The sequence below is a fragment of the Antedon bifida genome, chromosome 3, assembly GCF_963402885.1.
Source record: "Antedon bifida chromosome 3, ecAntBifi1.1, whole genome shotgun sequence".
Taxonomy (NCBI): Eukaryota; Metazoa; Echinodermata; class Crinoidea; order Comatulida; family Antedonidae; genus Antedon; species Antedon bifida.
Genome location: NC_136228.1, coordinates 6,744,628 through 6,765,698, shown reverse-complemented (window position 1 = coordinate 6,765,698; position 21,071 = coordinate 6,744,628). Strand labels below are relative to the sequence as shown.

General features: G+C 42.2%; 1 protein-coding gene across 1 annotated transcript; it reads left to right on the top strand.

The window, feature by feature from the left end:
• Positions 1-1,366: 1,366 nt before the first annotated feature.
• Positions 1,367-20,955, top strand: LOC144836994 (uncharacterized). The gene is made up of 9 exons (XM_078691960.1): positions 1,367-1,373; positions 9,978-10,454; positions 15,711-15,966; positions 17,152-18,269; positions 18,469-18,597; positions 19,822-19,947; positions 20,149-20,328; positions 20,636-20,845; positions 20,936-20,955. Exons 1-9 carry the CDS (start codon positions 1,367-1,369, stop codon positions 20,953-20,955), a joined length of 2,523 nt encoding a protein of 840 aa, XP_078548086.1.
• Positions 20,956-21,071: the final 116 nt, after the last annotated feature.

The following is a 21,071-nucleotide window of genomic DNA, read 5'->3' as shown; positions in this document are numbered from 1 at the left end:
CTCTACTGTCTGCCTCCTCTATAACACCAGATAGTAACCTCTTTAAGTATTCTTTCTTTCCATACTCTCTGTTGGAAAATTCATCTGCTTTACAGAACTTTTCAAATGCAAGATAGCATTTCAAACAGAGAATTGTTTTCTGAAAGTCAAATGCTGCTGTTAAAAGAGATTTGTACTGAAAAAATTCTTCTAGGGCAGAGGTATCCTTAATATTACTACGATATCTGTGGTCACAAATTCGACTGCATGCATCACAATTAACAAGCGGATTTAAAAATCTATGATATTCATTGTAATGGATTTTGCAAAAATTAAAATTACCATCAGACATTGTAACTATTGTTCCCTCTTCAAAATCTATTCCAAAACAATTCCTAACAGAAGATTCGTCCCCTTTTTGTGTACTATGTATACTTGTATCTTTGGAATTACAATTAGGTAAAATACACTGTTTCAAACAAGCATTAAGCTTAGGCTTTTTTAATGGAGGTGGCTCATCTGAGTTCCATTTTCGAACACAGTTCCAACATATACAGTCAAGCTCACTAATATCTTTACAATACATTGTTATATGTTTAACTGCAACCTCATGTTGTGGTTGCTTTGCCTTAATATGCCAATATTTTTCCTTACTATCAGATTTACCACACAACTTACATGGTCCACTTTCTTTGAATGGATGTATAATTTGACATTGCTTAGGTGGAGCCATGCTATTCTGATTCCCAATTACTGCATACCTACCTAAAACTGAGGAACAAATAACCACTTGCAGTAACAGTAGTAGTAGATGAAAGCTATGAATGTATGCCTGTAATTAACAACAGAAACCAAAATAAATAAATTTCTATCAAATTGCCCAAAAAATATAAAACTATAGGCAAAATGAACTACATTTTATGACTAAAAAAAAGACATCTTTGATCCTGTTTTATTTATATAGAACAGTTGAGAGAGAATTCCAGAGCAGAATATTTAGTCCTACAAGGCTATACATTAGGCTACATTAAATATAAGACATCTGAACTAAAAATATAGGCATCATGATTAATATTGTGACTACTGCATAACTAGGCCTTGCCAGCAGGCCTGTTATGTTATTCTATCTAGAGGCCCTGGCTGGGTGAGCTTGTTGCCAATAGTATTACAATTAGGCCTAGTAGGTTAAAATGTAAGTATAATTATTATATCATATTATAACAATTAAGTAAATGTTTCGATATTGTATGTAATTTTGATTGATATATCATGCACCGGTCCCACTAACACTAAGTTTAACACTCAACAGTCGTTGACACATGCGTGCGGTACACTGTCAACGCCGCTGCAGATGCATACAACATGTGACATGAGGACCTTTTTTCAAATGTTCGGTAAAGGAAGCTTGAATAAGGTTTCAAGCCAATTTCAACATAAAACAGACCATTAATACTTACTCTATCCATATATACCGTTTTTAAACAAAATTACTGTCTGGGATGCAAATCCCACTAATGGAAACTTTGTAAACAAACACCCATCCAAAAAATGTTGGCTTCGGTGGACGCACATGAAGATTTCAATAAACTTTCCCTGACAACTAATCTAATGCATTATTCATGAAAAGGTGGTTACCTGGTACATCTTAGATATATAAGGAATCGATATCACCATATATGGTATGTCTCTTGCCCTCTAATGTTTATTTAACAGCAATTAAATGACGTACACTATATGCAAATGTTTTCGCGCGAACCATTGACGGTTCTGTGACGAGAGAGGGCGTCTAAAATTGATGACGTCATGCAAAGTCGAAAATTTCACGATAACGGTCATATTTCCCAACGCGGCTCTCCGACTGAGATAAGCCGGCTTTTCTTGATTAAAGAATATAATATATCAGAAAAATGAGCAATCCGCAAATTTTGCATTGGAAATTTGTATAACCTTTAAAAGAGCGCGGATGTATACAGACTAAAGAAGACTTAATTTAAATAGATATTATACATGTGTCGTTATATAGAATTATGATAATACTGTATATTAAACAATTAAGTTAATATTGAAATATTATAAACCATCTTCGTGGAAACGCGTCAACAACAACGCGCTCGGTGTTAATTTAAAATTGCATAAAACAAACAATTAAAATATCCAAATAGCATTTAGATGTTAGCCTGTATAATTGATAACATTTTATCATGATCATCCGTTTCTCTCTATCCATACTAGTAGCTTATCCAATGTGTTACGCAAAATGTGTGTAATATGAGATAAATCTTTTAATGGATAAAATAAGTGAATTAGAGTTTTTGTACATCAGCAGTGTTAAATTTAAAACATTAACACCAATCATTTGGTTTTAGTTTTGTTGATAGTTGTGTCAGTAACTAAACAAATTGTACCTCATGAACCATCAATGACAGAGCCGTCAACTACTGAATGTATATGTAGGCCTCCGACAACAGAATCCTTAACAACTGAGCCATCTACTACTGAGCGATCTACTACAGAACCCTCAACTACTGAACCCTCAACTACTGAACCTTCTACTACTGAACCATCAACAACAAAGCCCTCAACTACTGAACCATCTACTACTGAACCATCGACTACAGAGCCCTCAACTACGGAACTATCAACAACAGAGCCCTCAACTACAGAGCCATCAACAACAGAGCCCTCAACTACAGAGCCATCAACTACAGAGCCCTCAACTACGGAACCATCAACCACTAAATCTACTACTGAGCCATCTACTACTGAGCCATCTACTACAGAACCCTCAGCTACTGAACCATCAACAACAGAGTCCTCAACTACTGAACCATATACTACAGAACCCTCAACTACTGAACCTTCTACTACTGAACCATCAACAACAAAGCCCTCAACTACTGAACCATCTACTACTGAACCATCAACAACAGAGCCCTCAACTACAGAGCCATCAACTGCAGAGCACTCAACTACTGAACAATCAACAACAGAGCCCTCAACTACTGAACCATCTACTACTGAACCATCAACAACAGAACCCTCAACTACTGAACCATCTACTACAGAACCCTCCACTACTGAACCACCAACAACAAAGCCCTCAACTACTGAACCATCTACTACTGAACTATCTACTACTGAACCATCTACTACTGAACCATCTACTACTGAACCATCAACAACAGAGCCCTCAACTACTGAACCATCAACTACTGAGCCATCAACTACAGAGCCATCAACTACTGAACCATCAACGACAGAGCCCTCAACTACTGAGCCGTCAACTACTGAACCAGCTATTACTGAGCCATCTACTACTGAGCCATCTACTACTGAGCCATCTACTACTGAGCTATCTACTACTGAGCAATCAACTACTGAACCCTCAACTACAGAGCCCTCAACTACTGAGCCATCAACTACTGAACCATCTACTACTGAGCCATCTACTACTGAGCCATCTACTACTGAGCTATCTACTACTGAGCAATCAACTACTGAACCATCAACAACTGAGCCCTCAACTACGGAACCATCAACGACAGAGCCGTCAACTACTCAACCATCAACGACAGAGCCTTCAACTACTGAACCACCTACTACTGAACCATCAACAACAGAGCCCTCAACTACTGAGCTATCTACTACCGAACCATCTACTACAGAACCCTCAACTACTGTACCTTCTACTACTGAACAATCAACAGCAAAGCCCTCAACTACTGAACCATCTACTACTGAACCATCTACTACTGAAACATCTACTACTGAACCATCAACTACAGAGCCCTCAACTACTGAGCCATCAACTACAGAGCCCTCAACTACTGAACAATCAACAACAGAGCCCTCACCTACTGTACCATCTACTACTAAACCATCAACAACAGAACCCTCAACTACTGAACCATCTACTACTGAACCACCGACTACTGAACCATCAACGACAGAGCCCTCAACTACCGAGCCATCAACCACAGAGCCATTGACCACAGAGCCATCTACTACTGAACTATCTACTACTGAACCATCTACTACTGAACCATCTACTACTGAACCATCAACAACAGAGCCTTCAACAACAGAGCCTTCAACTACTGAGCCATCAACTACTGAGCCATCAACGACAGAGCCCTCAACTACTGATCCATTAACTACTGAACCATCAACGACAGAGCCCTCAACTACTGAGCCATCAACTACTGAGCAATCAACTACTGAACCATCAACTACTGAGCAATCAACTACGGAACCATCAACGACTGAGCCCTCAACTACGGAACCATCAACTACTGAACCATCTACTACTGAACCATCAACTACTGAACCATCTACGACTGATCCATCTACTACTGAGCCATCTACTACTGAACCATCTACTACTGAGCCATCTACTACTGAGCCATCAACTACTGAACCATCTACTACTGAGCCATCTACTACCGAGCCATCTACTACTGAGTCATCTTCTACTGAGCAATCAACTACTGAACCATCAACGACAGAGCCGTCAACTACAGAACCATCAACGACAGAGCCGTCAACTACTAAACGATCAACGACAGAGCCGTCAACTACTAAACCATCTACTACTGAACCATCAACAACAGAGCCCTCAACAACAGAGCCATCAACTACTGAACCATCAACGACAGAGCCCTCAACTACTGAGCCATCAACTACTGAACCATCTACTACTGAGTCATCTACTACTGAGTCATCTACTACTGAGCAATCAACTACTGAACCATCAACGACAGAGCCCTCAACTACTGAACCATCAACAACAGAGCCCTCAACTACTGAGCCATCAACTACTGAACCATCTACTACTGAGCCGTCAACTACTGAACCATCTACTACTGAACCATCAACGACAGAGCCGTCAACTACTAAACCATCTACTACTGAACCATTAACAACAGAGCTCTCAACTACTAAGCTATCTACTACAGAGCCTTCAACTACTGAACCATCAACAACAGAGCCCTCAACTACTGAGCCATCAACTACTGAACCATCTACTACTGAACCATCTACTACTGAGCAATCTACTACTGAGCCATCAACTACTGAACCATCAACGACAGAGCCCTCAACTACTGAATCATCTACTACTGAGCCATCTACTACTGAACCACCTACTACTGAGCAATCAACGACAGAGCCATCAACTACGGAACCATCAACGACAGAGCCGTCAACTACTGAACCATCAACGACTGAGCCCTCAACTACTGAAACATCTACTACTGAACCATCAACAACAGAGCCCTCAACTACTAAGCTATCTACTACAGAGCCCTCAACTACTGAACCATCAACAACAGAGCCCTCAACTACTGAGCCAATAACTACTGAACCATCAACGACAGAGCCCTCAACTACTGAGCCGTCAACTACTGAACTATCTACTACTGAGCCATCTACTACTGAGCAAGCAACTACTGAACCATCAACAACTGAGCAATCTACTACTGAGCAATCAACTACTGAACTATCAACGACAGAGCCCTCAACTACGGAACAAGCAACGACAGAGCCGTCAACTACTGAACCATCTACAACTGAACCATCAACTACTGAACCATCAACGACAGAGCCCTCAACTACTGAGCCATCAACTACTGAATCATCAACAACAGAGCCCTCAACTACTGAGCCATCAACTACTGCACCATCTACTACTGAGCCATCTACTACTGAGCAATCAACTACTGAACCATCAACGACAGAGCCCTCAACTACGAAACCATCAACAACAGAGCCGTCAACTACTGAACCATCTACTACTGAACCATCAACGACAGAGCCGTCAACTACTAAACCATCTACTACTGAACCATCAACAACAGAGCTCTCAACTACTAAGCTATCTACTACAGAGCCTTCAACTACTGAACCATCAACAACAGAGCCCTCAACTACTGAGCCATCAACTACTGAACCATCTACTACTACTAAGCAACCTACTACTGAGCCATCAACTACTGAACCATCAACGACAGAGCCCTCAACTACTGAATCATCTACTACTGAACCACCTACTACTGAGCAATCAACGACAGAGCCATCAACTACGGAACCATCAACAACTGAGCCATCTACTACTGAGCAATCAACTACTGAACTATCAACGACAGAGCCCTCAACTACGGAACAAGCAACGACAGAGCCGTCAACTACTGAACCATCTACAACTGAACCATCAACGACAGAGCCCTCAACTACTGAACCTTCTACTACTAAACCATCAACAACAGAGCCCTCAACTACTGAGCTATCTACTACAGAGCCCTCAACTACTGAACCATCAACAACAGAGCCCACAACAACTGAGCCATCAACTACTGAACCATCTACTACTAAGCCATCTACTACTGAGCCATCAACTACTGAACCATCAACGACAGAGCCATCAACTACGGAGCCATCAACAACAGAGCCGTCAACTACTGAACCGTCAACGACAGAGCCCTCAACTGCTGAACTATCTACTACTGAACCATCAACTACTGAGCAAGCAACTACTGAACCATCAACGACCAAGCCTTCAACTACTGAGCCATCAACTACTGCACCATCTACTACTAAGCCATCTACTACTGAGCAATCATCTACTGAACCATCAATGACAGAGCCCTCAACTACGGAACCATCAACAACAGAGCCGTCAACTACTGAACAATCTACTACTGAACCATCAACGACCGAGCCCTCAACTACTGAGCCATCAACTACTGAACCATCTACTACTGAGCAATCAACTACTGAACCATCAACTACTGAACACTCAACTACTGAACCATCAACAACAGAACCATCAACTACTGAACCATCTACTACAGAACCCTTCACTACTGAACCATCTACTACTGAACCATCTACTACTGAACCATCGACTACTGAACCATCTACTACTGAACCATCGACTACTGAACCATCAACGACAGAGCCCTCAACTACAGAGCCATCAACCACAGATCCATTGACCACAGAGCCATCTACTACTGAACTATCTACTACTGAACCATCTACTACTGAACCATCAACAACAGAGCCCTCAACTACTGACCCATCAACTACTGAGCCATCAACTACAGAGCCATCAACTACTGAACCATCAACGACAGAGCCCTCAACTACTGAGCAATCAACTACTGAGCAATCAACTACTAAACCATCAACAATAGAGCCCTCAACTACTGAACCATCTACTACTGAGCCATCTACTACTGAGCCAGCAACTACTGAACCATCAACGACAGAGCCCTCAACTACCGAGCCATCAACTACTGAACCTTTTACTATTGAACCATCTACTACTGAGCCATCTACTACTGAGCCATCAACTACTGAACCATCAACTACTGAACCATCAACGACAAAGCCCTCAACTACTGAGCCATCAACTACTGAACTATCTACTACTGACACATCTACTACTGAGCAATCAACTACTGAATCACTAACGACAGAGCCCTCAACTACTGAACCATCTACTACTGAACCATCTACTACTAAGCAATCAACTACTGAACCATCAACGACAGAGCCCTCAACTACGGAACCATCAACAACAGAGCCCTCAACTACGGAACCATCAACAACAGAGCCGTCAACTACTGAACCATCTACTACTGAACCATCAACGACAGAGCCCTCAACTACTGAACCATCTACTACTGAACCATCAACAACAGAGCCCTCAACTACTGAACCATTAACAACAGAGCCATCAACTACTGAGCCCTCAACTACTGAACCACCTACTACTGAACAATCTACTACTGAGCCATCTACTACTGAGCCATCAACTACTGAACTATCAACGACAGAGCCCTCAACTACTGAGCCATCAACTACTGAGCCATCTACTACTGAGCAATCAACTACTGAACCATCTACTACTGAACCATCTACTACTGAGCAATCAACTACTGAACCATCAACAACAGAGCCCTCAACTACTAAACCATCAACAACAGAGCCCTTAACTACTGAGCCATCAACTACGGAATCATCTACTACTGAACCATCAACGACAGAGCCGTCAACTACTGAACCATCAACAACTGAACCATCAACGACAGAGCCTTCAACTACGGAACCATCAACGACAGAGCCGTCAACTACTGAACCATCTACTACTGAACCATCTACTACTGAACCATCAACGACAGAACCCTCAACTACTGAACCATCAACTACTGAACCATCTACTACTGAGCCATTTACTACTGAGCCATCAACTACTGAACCATCAACGACAGAGCCCTCAACTACTGAACCATCAACAACAGAACCCTCAACTACTGAACCATCTACTACAGAACCCTCCACTACTGAACCATCTACTACTGAACCATCTACTACTGAACCATCGACTACTGAACCATCTACTACTGAACCATCGACTACTGAACCATCAACGACAGAGCCCTCAACTACAGAGCCATCAACCACAGAGCCATCAACCACAGATCCATCTACTACTGAACTATCTACTACTGAAGCATCTACTACTGAACCATCAACTACAGAGCCCTCAACTACGGAACCATCAACGACAGAGCCCTCAACTACTGAACCATCTACTACTGAACCATCTACTACTGAACCATCAACGACAGAGCCCTCAACTACTGAACCATCTACTACTGAACCCTCAACTACTGAACCATCAACAACAGAGCCCTCAACTACTGAGACATCAACTAAAGAACCCTCAACTACTGAACCATCTACTTCTGAGCAGTCTACTACTGAGCCATCAACTACTGAACCATCAACAACAGAGCCCTCAACTACTGAGCCATTAACTACTGAAATATCTACTACTGAACCATCTACTACTGAGAAAGCAACTACTGAACCATCAACGACCGAACCCTCAACTACTGAGCCATCAACTACTGCACCAACTACTACTGAGCCATCTACTACTGAGCAATCAACTACTGAACCATCTTCGACAGAGCCCTCAACTACGGAACCATCAACGACAGAGCCCTCAACTACTGAGCCATCAACTACTGAGCCATCTACTACTGAGCCATCAACGACAGAGCTGTCAACCACAGAGCCATCAACTACTGAACCATCAACGACAGAGCCCTCAACTACTGAGCCATCAACTACTGAACAATCTACTACTGAGCCATTTACTACTGAGCAATCAACTACTGAACCATCAACTACAGAGCCCTCAACTACGGAACCATCAACGACAGAGCCGTCAACTACTGAACCATCTACTACTGAACCATCTACTACTGAACCATCAACGACAGAGCCCTCAACTACTGAACCATCTACTACTGAACCCTCAACTACTGAACCATCAACAACAGAGCCCTCAACTACTGAGACATCAACTAAAGAACCCTCAACTACTGAACCATCTACTTCTGAGCAGTCTACTACTGAGCCATCAACTACTGAACCATCAACAACAGAGCCCTCAACTACTGAGCCATTAACTACTGAAATATCTACTACTGAACCATCTACTACTGAGAAAGCAACTACTGAACCATCAACGACCGAACCCTCAACTACTGAGCCATCAACTACTGCACCAACTACTACTGAGCCATCTACTACTGAGCAATCAACTACTGAACCATCTTCGACAGAGCCCTCAACTACGGAACCATCAACGACAGAGCCCTCAACTACTGAGCCATCAACTACTGAGCAATCAACTACTGAACCATCAACTACTGAGCAATCAACTACGGAACCATCAACGACTGAGCCCTCAACTACGGAACCATCAACTACTGAACCATCTACTACTGAACCATCAACTACTGAACCATCTACGACTGATCCATCTACTACTGAGCCATCTACTACTGAACCATCTACTACTGAGCCATCTACTACTGAGCCATCAACTACTGAACCATCTACTACTGAGCCATCTACTACCGAGCCATCTACTACTGAGTCATCTTCTACTGAGCAATCAACTACTGAACCATCAACGACAGAGCCGTCAACTACAGAACCATCAACGACAGAGCCGTCAACTACTAAACGATCAACGACAGAGCCGTCAACTACTAAACCATCTACTACTGAACCATCAACAACAGAGCCCTCAACAACAGAGCCATCAACTACTGAACCATCAACGACAGAGCCCTCAACTACTGAGCCATCAACTACTGAACCATCTACTACTGAGTCATCTACTACTGAGTCATCTACTACTGAGCAATCAACTACTGAACCATCAACGACAGAGCCCTCAACTACTGAACCATCAACAACAGAGCCCTCAACTACTGAGCCATCAACTACTGAACCATCTACTACTGAGCCGTCAACTACTGAACCATCTACTACTGAACCATCAACGACAGAGCCGTCAACTACTAAACCATCTACTACTGAACCATTAACAACAGAGCTCTCAACTACTAAGCTATCTACTACAGAGCCTTCAACTACTGAACCATCAACAACAGAGCCCTCAACTACTGAGCCATCAACTACTGAACCATCTACTACTGAACCATCTACTACTGAGCAATCTACTACTGAGCCATCAACTACTGAACCATCAACGACAGAGCCCTCAACTACTGAATCATCTACTACTGAGCCATCTACTACTGAACCACCTACTACTGAGCAATCAACGACAGAGCCATCAACTACGGAACCATCAACGACAGAGCCGTCAACTACTGAACCATCAACGACTGAGCCCTCAACTACTGAAACATCTACTACTGAACCATCAACAACAGAGCCCTCAACTACTAAGCTATCTACTACAGAGCCCTCAACTACTGAACCATCAACAACAGAGCCCTCAACTACTGAGCCAATAACTACTGAACCATCAACGACAGAGCCCTCAACTACTGAGCCGTCAACTACTGAACTATCTACTACTGAGCCATCTACTACTGAGCAAGCAACTACTGAACCATCAACAACTGAGCAATCTACTACTGAGCAATCAACTACTGAACTATCAACGACAGAGCCCTCAACTACGGAACAAGCAACGACAGAGCCGTCAACTACTGAACCATCTACAACTGAACCATCAACTACTGAACCATCAACGACAGAGCCCTCAACTACTGAGCCATCAACTACTGAATCATCAACAACAGAGCCCTCAACTACTGAGCCATCAACTACTGCACCATCTACTACTGAGCCATCTACTACTGAGCAATCAACTACTGAACCATCAACGACAGAGCCCTCAACTACGAAACCATCAACAACAGAGCCGTCAACTACTGAACCATCTACTACTGAACCATCAACGACAGAGCCGTCAACTACTAAACCATCTACTACTGAACCATCAACAACAGAGCTCTCAACTACTAAGCTATCTACTACAGAGCCTTCAACTACTGAACCATCAACAACAGAGCCCTCAACTACTGAGCCATCAACTACTGAACCATCTACTACTACTAAGCAACCTACTACTGAGCCATCAACTACTGAACCATCAACGACAGAGCCCTCAACTACTGAATCATCTACTACTGAACCACCTACTACTGAGCAATCAACGACAGAGCCATCAACTACGGAACCATCAACAACTGAGCCATCTACTACTGAGCAATCAACTACTGAACTATCAACGACAGAGCCCTCAACTACGGAACAAGCAACGACAGAGCCGTCAACTACTGAACCATCTACAACTGAACCATCAACGACAGAGCCCTCAACTACTGAACCTTCTACTACTAAACCATCAACAACAGAGCCCTCAACTACTGAGCTATCTACTACAGAGCCCTCAACTACTGAACCATCAACAACAGAGCCCACAACAACTGAGCCATCAACTACTGAACCATCTACTACTAAGCCATCTACTACTGAGCCATCAACTACTGAACCATCAACGACAGAGCCATCAACTACGGAGCCATCAACAACAGAGCCGTCAACTACTGAACCGTCAACGACAGAGCCCTCAACTGCTGAACTATCTACTACTGAACCATCAACTACTGAGCAAGCAACTACTGAACCATCAACGACCAAGCCTTCAACTACTGAGCCATCAACTACTGCACCATCTACTACTAAGCCATCTACTACTGAGCAATCATCTACTGAACCATCAATGACAGAGCCCTCAACTACGGAACCATCAACAACAGAGCCGTCAACTACTGAACAATCTACTACTGAACCATCAACGACCGAGCCCTCAACTACTGAGCCATCAACTACTGAACCATCTACTACTGAGCAATCAACTACTGAACCATCAACTACTGAACACTCAACTACTGAACCATCAACAACAGAACCATCAACTACTGAACCATCTACTACAGAACCCTTCACTACTGAACCATCTACTACTGAACCATCTACTACTGAACCATCGACTACTGAACCATCTACTACTGAACCATCGACTACTGAACCATCAACGACAGAGCCCTCAACTACAGAGCCATCAACCACAGATCCATTGACCACAGAGCCATCTACTACTGAACTATCTACTACTGAACCATCTACTACTGAACCATCAACAACAGAGCCCTCAACTACTGACCCATCAACTACTGAGCCATCAACTACAGAGCCATCAACTACTGAACCATCAACGACAGAGCCCTCAACTACTGAGCAATCAACTACTGAGCAATCAACTACTAAACCATCAACAATAGAGCCCTCAACTACTGAACCATCTACTACTGAGCCATCTACTACTGAGCCAGCAACTACTGAACCATCAACGACAGAGCCCTCAACTACCGAGCCATCAACTACTGAACCTTTTACTATTGAACCATCTACTACTGAGCCATCTACTACTGAGCCATCAACTACTGAACCATCAACTACTGAACCATCAACGACAAAGCCCTCAACTACTGAGCCATCAACTACTGAACTATCTACTACTGACACATCTACTACTGAGCAATCAACTACTGAATCACTAACGACAGAGCCCTCAACTACTGAACCATCTACTACTGAACCATCTACTACTAAGCAATCAACTACTGAACCATCAACGACAGAGCCCTCAACTACGGAACCATCAACAACAGAGCCCTCAACTACGGAACCATCAACAACAGAGCCGTCAACTACTGAACCATCTACTACTGAACCATCAACGACAGAGCCCTCAACTACTGAACCATCTACTACTGAACCATCAACAACAGAGCCCTCAACTACTGAACCATTAACAACAGAGCCATCAACTACTGAGCCCTCAACTACTGAACCACCTACTACTGAACAATCTACTACTGAGCCATCTACTACTGAGCCATCAACTACTGAACTATCAACGACAGAGCCCTCAACTACTGAGCCATCAACTACTGAGCCATCTACTACTGAGCAATCAACTACTGAACCATCTACTACTGAACCATCTACTACTGAGCAATCAACTACTGAACCATCAACAACAGAGCCCTCAACTACTAAACCATCAACAACAGAGCCCTTAACTACTGAGCCATCAACTACGGAATCATCTACTACTGAACCATCAACGACAGAGCCGTCAACTACTGAACCATCAACAACTGAACCATCAACGACAGAGCCTTCAACTACGGAACCATCAACGACAGAGCCGTCAACTACTGAACCATCTACTACTGAACCATCTACTACTGAACCATCAACGACAGAACCCTCAACTACTGAACCATCAACTACTGAACCATCTACTACTGAGCCATTTACTACTGAGCCATCAACTACTGAACCATCAACGACAGAGCCCTCAACTACTGAACCATCAACAACAGAACCCTCAACTACTGAACCATCTACTACAGAACCCTCCACTACTGAACCATCTACTACTGAACCATCTACTACTGAACCATCGACTACTGAACCATCTACTACTGAACCATCGACTACTGAACCATCAACGACAGAGCCCTCAACTACAGAGCCATCAACCACAGAGCCATCAACCACAGATCCATCTACTACTGAACTATCTACTACTGAAGCATCTACTACTGAACCATCAACTACAGAGCCCTCAACTACGGAACCATCAACGACAGAGCCCTCAACTACTGAACCATCTACTACTGAACCATCTACTACTGAACCATCAACGACAGAGCCCTCAACTACTGAACCATCTACTACTGAACCCTCAACTACTGAACCATCAACAACAGAGCCCTCAACTACTGAGACATCAACTAAAGAACCCTCAACTACTGAACCATCTACTTCTGAGCAGTCTACTACTGAGCCATCAACTACTGAACCATCAACAACAGAGCCCTCAACTACTGAGCCATTAACTACTGAAATATCTACTACTGAACCATCTACTACTGAGAAAGCAACTACTGAACCATCAACGACCGAACCCTCAACTACTGAGCCATCAACTACTGCACCAACTACTACTGAGCCATCTACTACTGAGCAATCAACTACTGAACCATCTTCGACAGAGCCCTCAACTACGGAACCATCAACGACAGAGCCCTCAACTACTGAGCCATCAACTACTGAGCCATCTACTACTGAGCCATCAACGACAGAGCTGTCAACCACAGAGCCATCAACTACTGAACCATCAACGACAGAGCCCTCAACTACTGAGCCATCAACTACTGAACAATCTACTACTGAGCCATTTACTACTGAGCAATCAACTACTGAACCATCAACTACAGAGCCCTCAACTACGGAACCATCAACGACAGAGCCGTCAACTACTGAACCATCTACTACTGAACCATCTACTACTGAACCATCAACGACAGAGCCCTCAACTACTGAACCATCTACTACTGAACCCTCAACTACTGAACCATCAACAACAGAGCCCTCAACTACTGAGACATCAACTAAAGAACCCTCAACTACTGAACCATCTACTTCTGAGCAGTCTACTACTGAGCCATCAACTACTGAACCATCAACAACAGAGCCCTCAACTACTGAGCCATTAACTACTGAAATATCTACTACTGAACCATCTACTACTGAGAAAGCAACTACTGAACCATCAACGACCGAACCCTCAACTACTGAGCCATCAACTACTGCACCAACTACTACTGAGCCATCTACTACTGAGCAATCAACTACTGAACCATCTTCGACAGAGCCCTCAACTACGGAACCATCAACGACAGAGCCCTCAACTACTGAGCCATCAACTACTGAGCCATCTACTACTGAGCCATCAACGACAGAGCTGTCAACTACTGAACCATCAACAACAGAGCCTTCAACTACTGAACCCTCGACGACTGAAGCGTCAACTATTGAATGTATATGTACGTACTCTACTATTCAGTCATCAACCACTGAGTTCTTGACAATCCAATCATTATCTACTGAGTCCTCGACAATCCAGTCATCATCTACTGAGTCCTCGAGTACAGAACCATCAACTACTGAGTCCTCGACTACTGAACCATCAACTACTGAGACCTCCACTACTGAACCGTCAACTACTGAGTCCTCGACAACTGAACCATCAACTACTGAATCCTCAACTACTGAACCATCAACTACTAGGTCCTCGACTACTCAGTCATTAACTACTGATTCCTCAACTACTGAACCATCAACTACTGAGTCCTCGACTACTGAACCATCAACTACTGTGTCCTCGACAACTAAACCATCACCTACTGAGTCCTCAACTACTGAGACCTCCACTGCTGAACCGTCAACAACTACTGAGTCCTCGACTACAGAACCATCAACTACTGAGTCTTTGACAACTGAACCATCAACTACTGAATTCTCAACTACTGAACCATTAACTACTGAGTCCTCGACTACAGAATTATCAACTACTGAGTCCTCCACTACTGAACCATCAACTACTGAGTCCTCAACTACTGAACCATTAACTACTGAACCATCTACTACTGAGCCATTTACTACTGAGTCCTCGACTACAGAATTATCAACTACTGAGTCCTCCACTACTGAACCATCAACTACTGAGTCCTCAACTACTGAACCATTAACTACTGAACCATCTACTACTGAGCCATTTACTACTGAGCCATCAACTACTGAACCATCAACGACAGAGCCCTCAACTACTGAACCATCAACAACAGAACCCTCAACTACTGAACCATCTACTACAGAACCCTCCACTACTGAACCATCTACTACTGAACCATCTACTACTGAACTATCGACTACTGAACCATCTACTACTGAACCATCGACTACTGAACCATCAACGACAGAGCCCTCAACTACAGAGCCATCAACCACAGATCCATTGACCACAGAGCCATCTACTACTGAACTATCTACTACTGAACCATCTACTACTGAACCATCAACAACAGAGCCCTCAACTACTGAGCCATCAACTACTGAGCCATCAACGACAGAGCCATCAACTACTGAACCATCAACGACAGAGCCCTCAACTACTGAGCCATCAACTACTGAACAATCTACTACTGAGCCATTTACTACTGAGCAATCAACTACTGAACCATCAACTACAGAGCCCTCAACTACGGAACCATCAACGACAGAGCCGTCAACTACTGAACCATCTACTACTGAACCATCAACGACAGAGCCCTCAACTACTGAACCATCTACTACTGAACCCTCAACTACTGAACCATCAACAACAGAACCCTCAACTACTGAACCATCTACTACAGAACCCTCCACTACTGAACCATCTACTACTGAACCATCTACTACTGAACTATCGACTACTGAACCATCTACTACTGAACCATCGACTACTGAACCATCAACGACAGAGCCATCAACCACAGATCCATTGACCACAGAGCCATCTACTACTGAACTATCTACTACTGAACCATCTACTACTGAACCATCAACAACAGAGCCCTCAACTACTGAGCCATCAACTACTGAGCCATCAACGACAGAGCCATCAACTACTGAACCATCAACGACAGAGCCCTCAACTACTGAGCCATCAACTACTGAACAATCTACTACTGAGCCATTTACTACTGAGCAATCAACTACTGAACCATCAACTACAGAGCCCTCAACTACGGAACCAACAACGACAGAGCCGTCAACTACTGAACCATCTACTACTGAACCATCAACGACAGAGCCCTCAACTACTGAACCATCTACTACTGAACCCTCAACTACTGAACCATCAACCACTAGGTCCTCGACTACTCAGTCATTAACTACTAATTCCTCAACTACTGAACCATCAACTACTAAGTCCTCGACTACTGAACCATCAACTACTGTGTCCTCGACAACTAAACCATCAACTACTGAGTCCTCAACTACTGAGACCTCCACTACTGAACCGTCAACTTCTGAGTCCTCGACTACTGAACAGTCAACTACTGAGTCCTCGACAACTCAGTCATCAAGTACTAATTCATCGACTACAGAACCGTCGACTACTGTACCTTTGACAACTGAATCATCAACCACAGAGCCGTCTACTACCGCTCCCTCGACTACAGATACATCAACTTCTGAATCACTGACTACTGAACCATCGACGACTAAACCATCTACCACTAAATCATCGACTACAGAACCCTCAACTACTGAATCGTCAACTACTGAGTCCTCAACAACTGAACCATCAACTACTGAGTCCTCGACTACTGAACCATCAATTACTGAGTCCTCGGTTACTGAACCCTCGACGACTGAACCATCAAGTACTGAGACCTCAACAACGGTGTCCTCGACAACTGAACCATCTACTACTGAGTCATCGACTACACACTCGTCAACGACGGCGCTTTCAACTACAGAACCATCAACTACTAAACCTTTTAAAACAGAACCCTCAACTACTAAGTCATCAACTACTGAACTATCAACAACTATGTCCTTAACTACAGAACCATCAACGACAGAGCCTTCAACTACTGAGTCCTCGTCTACTGAGTCCTCAACTGAACCCTTAACTACTGAGCCGTCGGCTATTGAACCACCAGCTACAGAACCATCAACTACTGAAGCATCAACAACTACCTCTACAGAGCCTTTGACTACTGGGCCCTCTACTACTGAATTCTCGACTACTGAACAATCCACTACAAAGCCTTTAACTACTGAGCCATCCACTACAGAGCGTTTGACTACTGAGCATTCAACTACCGTGCCACCCACTACTTCAACTATTACTACTGACATTTTGAGTACGGAACCGTCGACTATACAGCCATCGTCTACTGAGCCTTCGACAACAGTGCCGTTGACTACTAAGACATTAACGACAGAATTATCAACTACAGAGCTGTCAGCTATGGCAGGTAAGTCTTGAAATTGCTATGAATATTGGCCCTTTATATTTTTCAATTCAGTCAATTTAAATATATTTACAGTTAATACAGTTATTAGCACTGAACAAATGCTCTTACATGCTTTTATTTTGACTGTTCCTTAGAGTTCTTTGCTCTGAAATTTTAAATTTATGAATTGTACTTGATTTACAACATATTTAAATTCTAGTTTCCATGTGCATGATTGGACTGCGTCTATGCCCCAAAACAACAAACATTTGCATGCCGATCACTTGGTTTTGTGATGGAGAGCATGATTGCCCTGACGGTGAAGACGAGACTGAAGATGCTGGTTGTTGTAAGTTTTTGCTAAACATCGGATTTTTAAACTTTAGTAATTCTGTGTTTCCACCTATTACTGGTACTGGTATGCACGGATTTTCAAGATATACAGAATGTTTATTAAAGTTATGTTCCCCAAAGGCATAATGAAGATTAATAAAATCAGACTTTGCTGCTTCTCTTTTTTTTTTTTATTCAATGTTATGTAAATTATATTTCATCATAAAGTGCCTTATCCACTAATTTACATTATTTATATCACATACTACAATATTATTACCATGAATGGATGACTAGCAGGAACTCTAATAGACCAAACCCAGTACCGTTTTAATTTCGATCATTCGGGATATTTCCTCTTGATATATCCGTTATGCACAGTAAAACTGTTGTCCGTTCAATAGTTCACGCAGGCAGAACCAAGGATGATCAAATCATATCAAATATCCTTTATTCATCATCGTTATCCTCAAAATATAAAGAAAAATCAGAATTATAAAAACAGGTCGATGGAAAGAAAACATAAGGAAATACAAATTCTCTCTCGAAATAAAATCGCAATGAGCTTGATGATAATGTAATAATAATATCCTGGATTTATATAGCGCCTAATGTTGTGAAACCTCTAAGGACTGAACATTATTACCCCAGTCATTTTCCTGATCAAACACCTATGGAAACATACTCCCATAATGCATCTAGTAATCAGCGCAAAGTTGTGTCTAACCGGGTTCCCAATTATACACCTGGGTGGAGAGAGGCAAACGTAAGTAAAGTATCTTGCCTAAGGATACAAGCAATGCGGCGAGAGTTGGATTCGAACCTCGATCTCACGATCAGTAGTCGAACGTCCAACACACTGCGCCACTGTACCCTTAACATTACAAGAACATTGAAATAAAAAAAACTCATAATCATACTGAATAACATTTAAAAAAATAAATACACTTTAACACCTAACCCAAAACGACTGCTTTAAATAATTTAAAATGATAATAGATGTTTTTATATTAAAGTTCAGCTAAGTTTACATTTTGTAATTCTTAGTTCAGTTCAGACGATGCATTGGAATAACCATGGAGACATTTCTTTCTGAAATTGCATTTCTGCTACCTTTCTATGTTATACTCCGGATATATTTATCATATTGATTTCATTGTGTTACACAATAATATGTATACCCGCTGCTAAATTTCAATGTATGACATTGTATTTTTTTTATATTTTTTGCATTTTGTAGATTGTTTGGAAAATGAATTGCGTTGTGGAAATACGATTTGTATGGATGAAGCAAAGTTTTGTGATGGATATCCTTTCGATTGTAAAATCTCATTTAATTACGATGAAATTGGTCCACTTTGTGAAGGTACTTTTACACCTGCTTCGGGTTCGACTCGGCTCCTGCAAGTATAATCGGTAATGCTGTACGACAATCTGGCGCGAACTGGAGCCGGAGCTGGAGCCGGGCCGAGCCTGTAGTACATTGACATGTTCAAGGTATAACTAGTGTTTGACTATTTATTTATATCTCTGAGATGATTTCATCATATATTTGTTTATATTCTAGACTATTGTGACCCACCAGTTCCGCTGTCTAATGGTTGGCAAACTAGTCCCACAGTTAAACTCCGATACGAAAATGGCACCCAGTTTACATTTCAATGTAATGATGGGTATACCTTGATTTATCCTGTACCTCTTGTATGTTTAAATGGTGAATTGGTCAACAATCAGCCAAACTGTTATCGTAAGTTTGTAACAATTAAAAAGTTGAGTTTTGAAGTTTGGGGTAACTTTCATATAAGAAATATAAAATAAACGAAAAAAAAAGAAGTAATTAGATAATTATTTCAATTTAATCTTTTACTTCCACATACACCACCCACATATAATATGTACACGATTAAATTTGGGTAAAATTACGGTAAAACTAACCTGCATGAAACGAACGAAGCTAAATATGCACCCTTGACAAAATAATATATATAGACTATGTTAACACTACCTGCTTTAAATATAGCATTTTAAATTTAATTTTAATTTTGCCAACTTAGTAAAGTGTTCTAAGCCAACTGCTGTAGAAAATGGTGAATGGACGGGAGAGGCTGTTATTGAACACGGTGATAGCGTCTCTGTTACCTGCAATTATGGGTATACACTGCAGCCACCGATGCCAATAGAATATACATGCAACGATGGCATTTTTGATCCATCAGAGAGTGATGGAGAGAGCTTCTCAACAAATTCTGGGAAACAGTGCAGAGGTAAGTATGTGAATGTTTTAAAGAAGCTTTACTTTACGTGCGATTTCTCTCCTCATTTTAAACCCTATTTGATGTATTCATAATAAATAGAAGTGTGGTTCCAAACATAGTCATGTAAAAGACTAATAAACGAATAAACACATATTATATTTTAGATGTTAATGAATGTGAAAATGGAGAGAATGACTGTGATGTAAATGCTATATGTACAAATAATGTTGGCTCT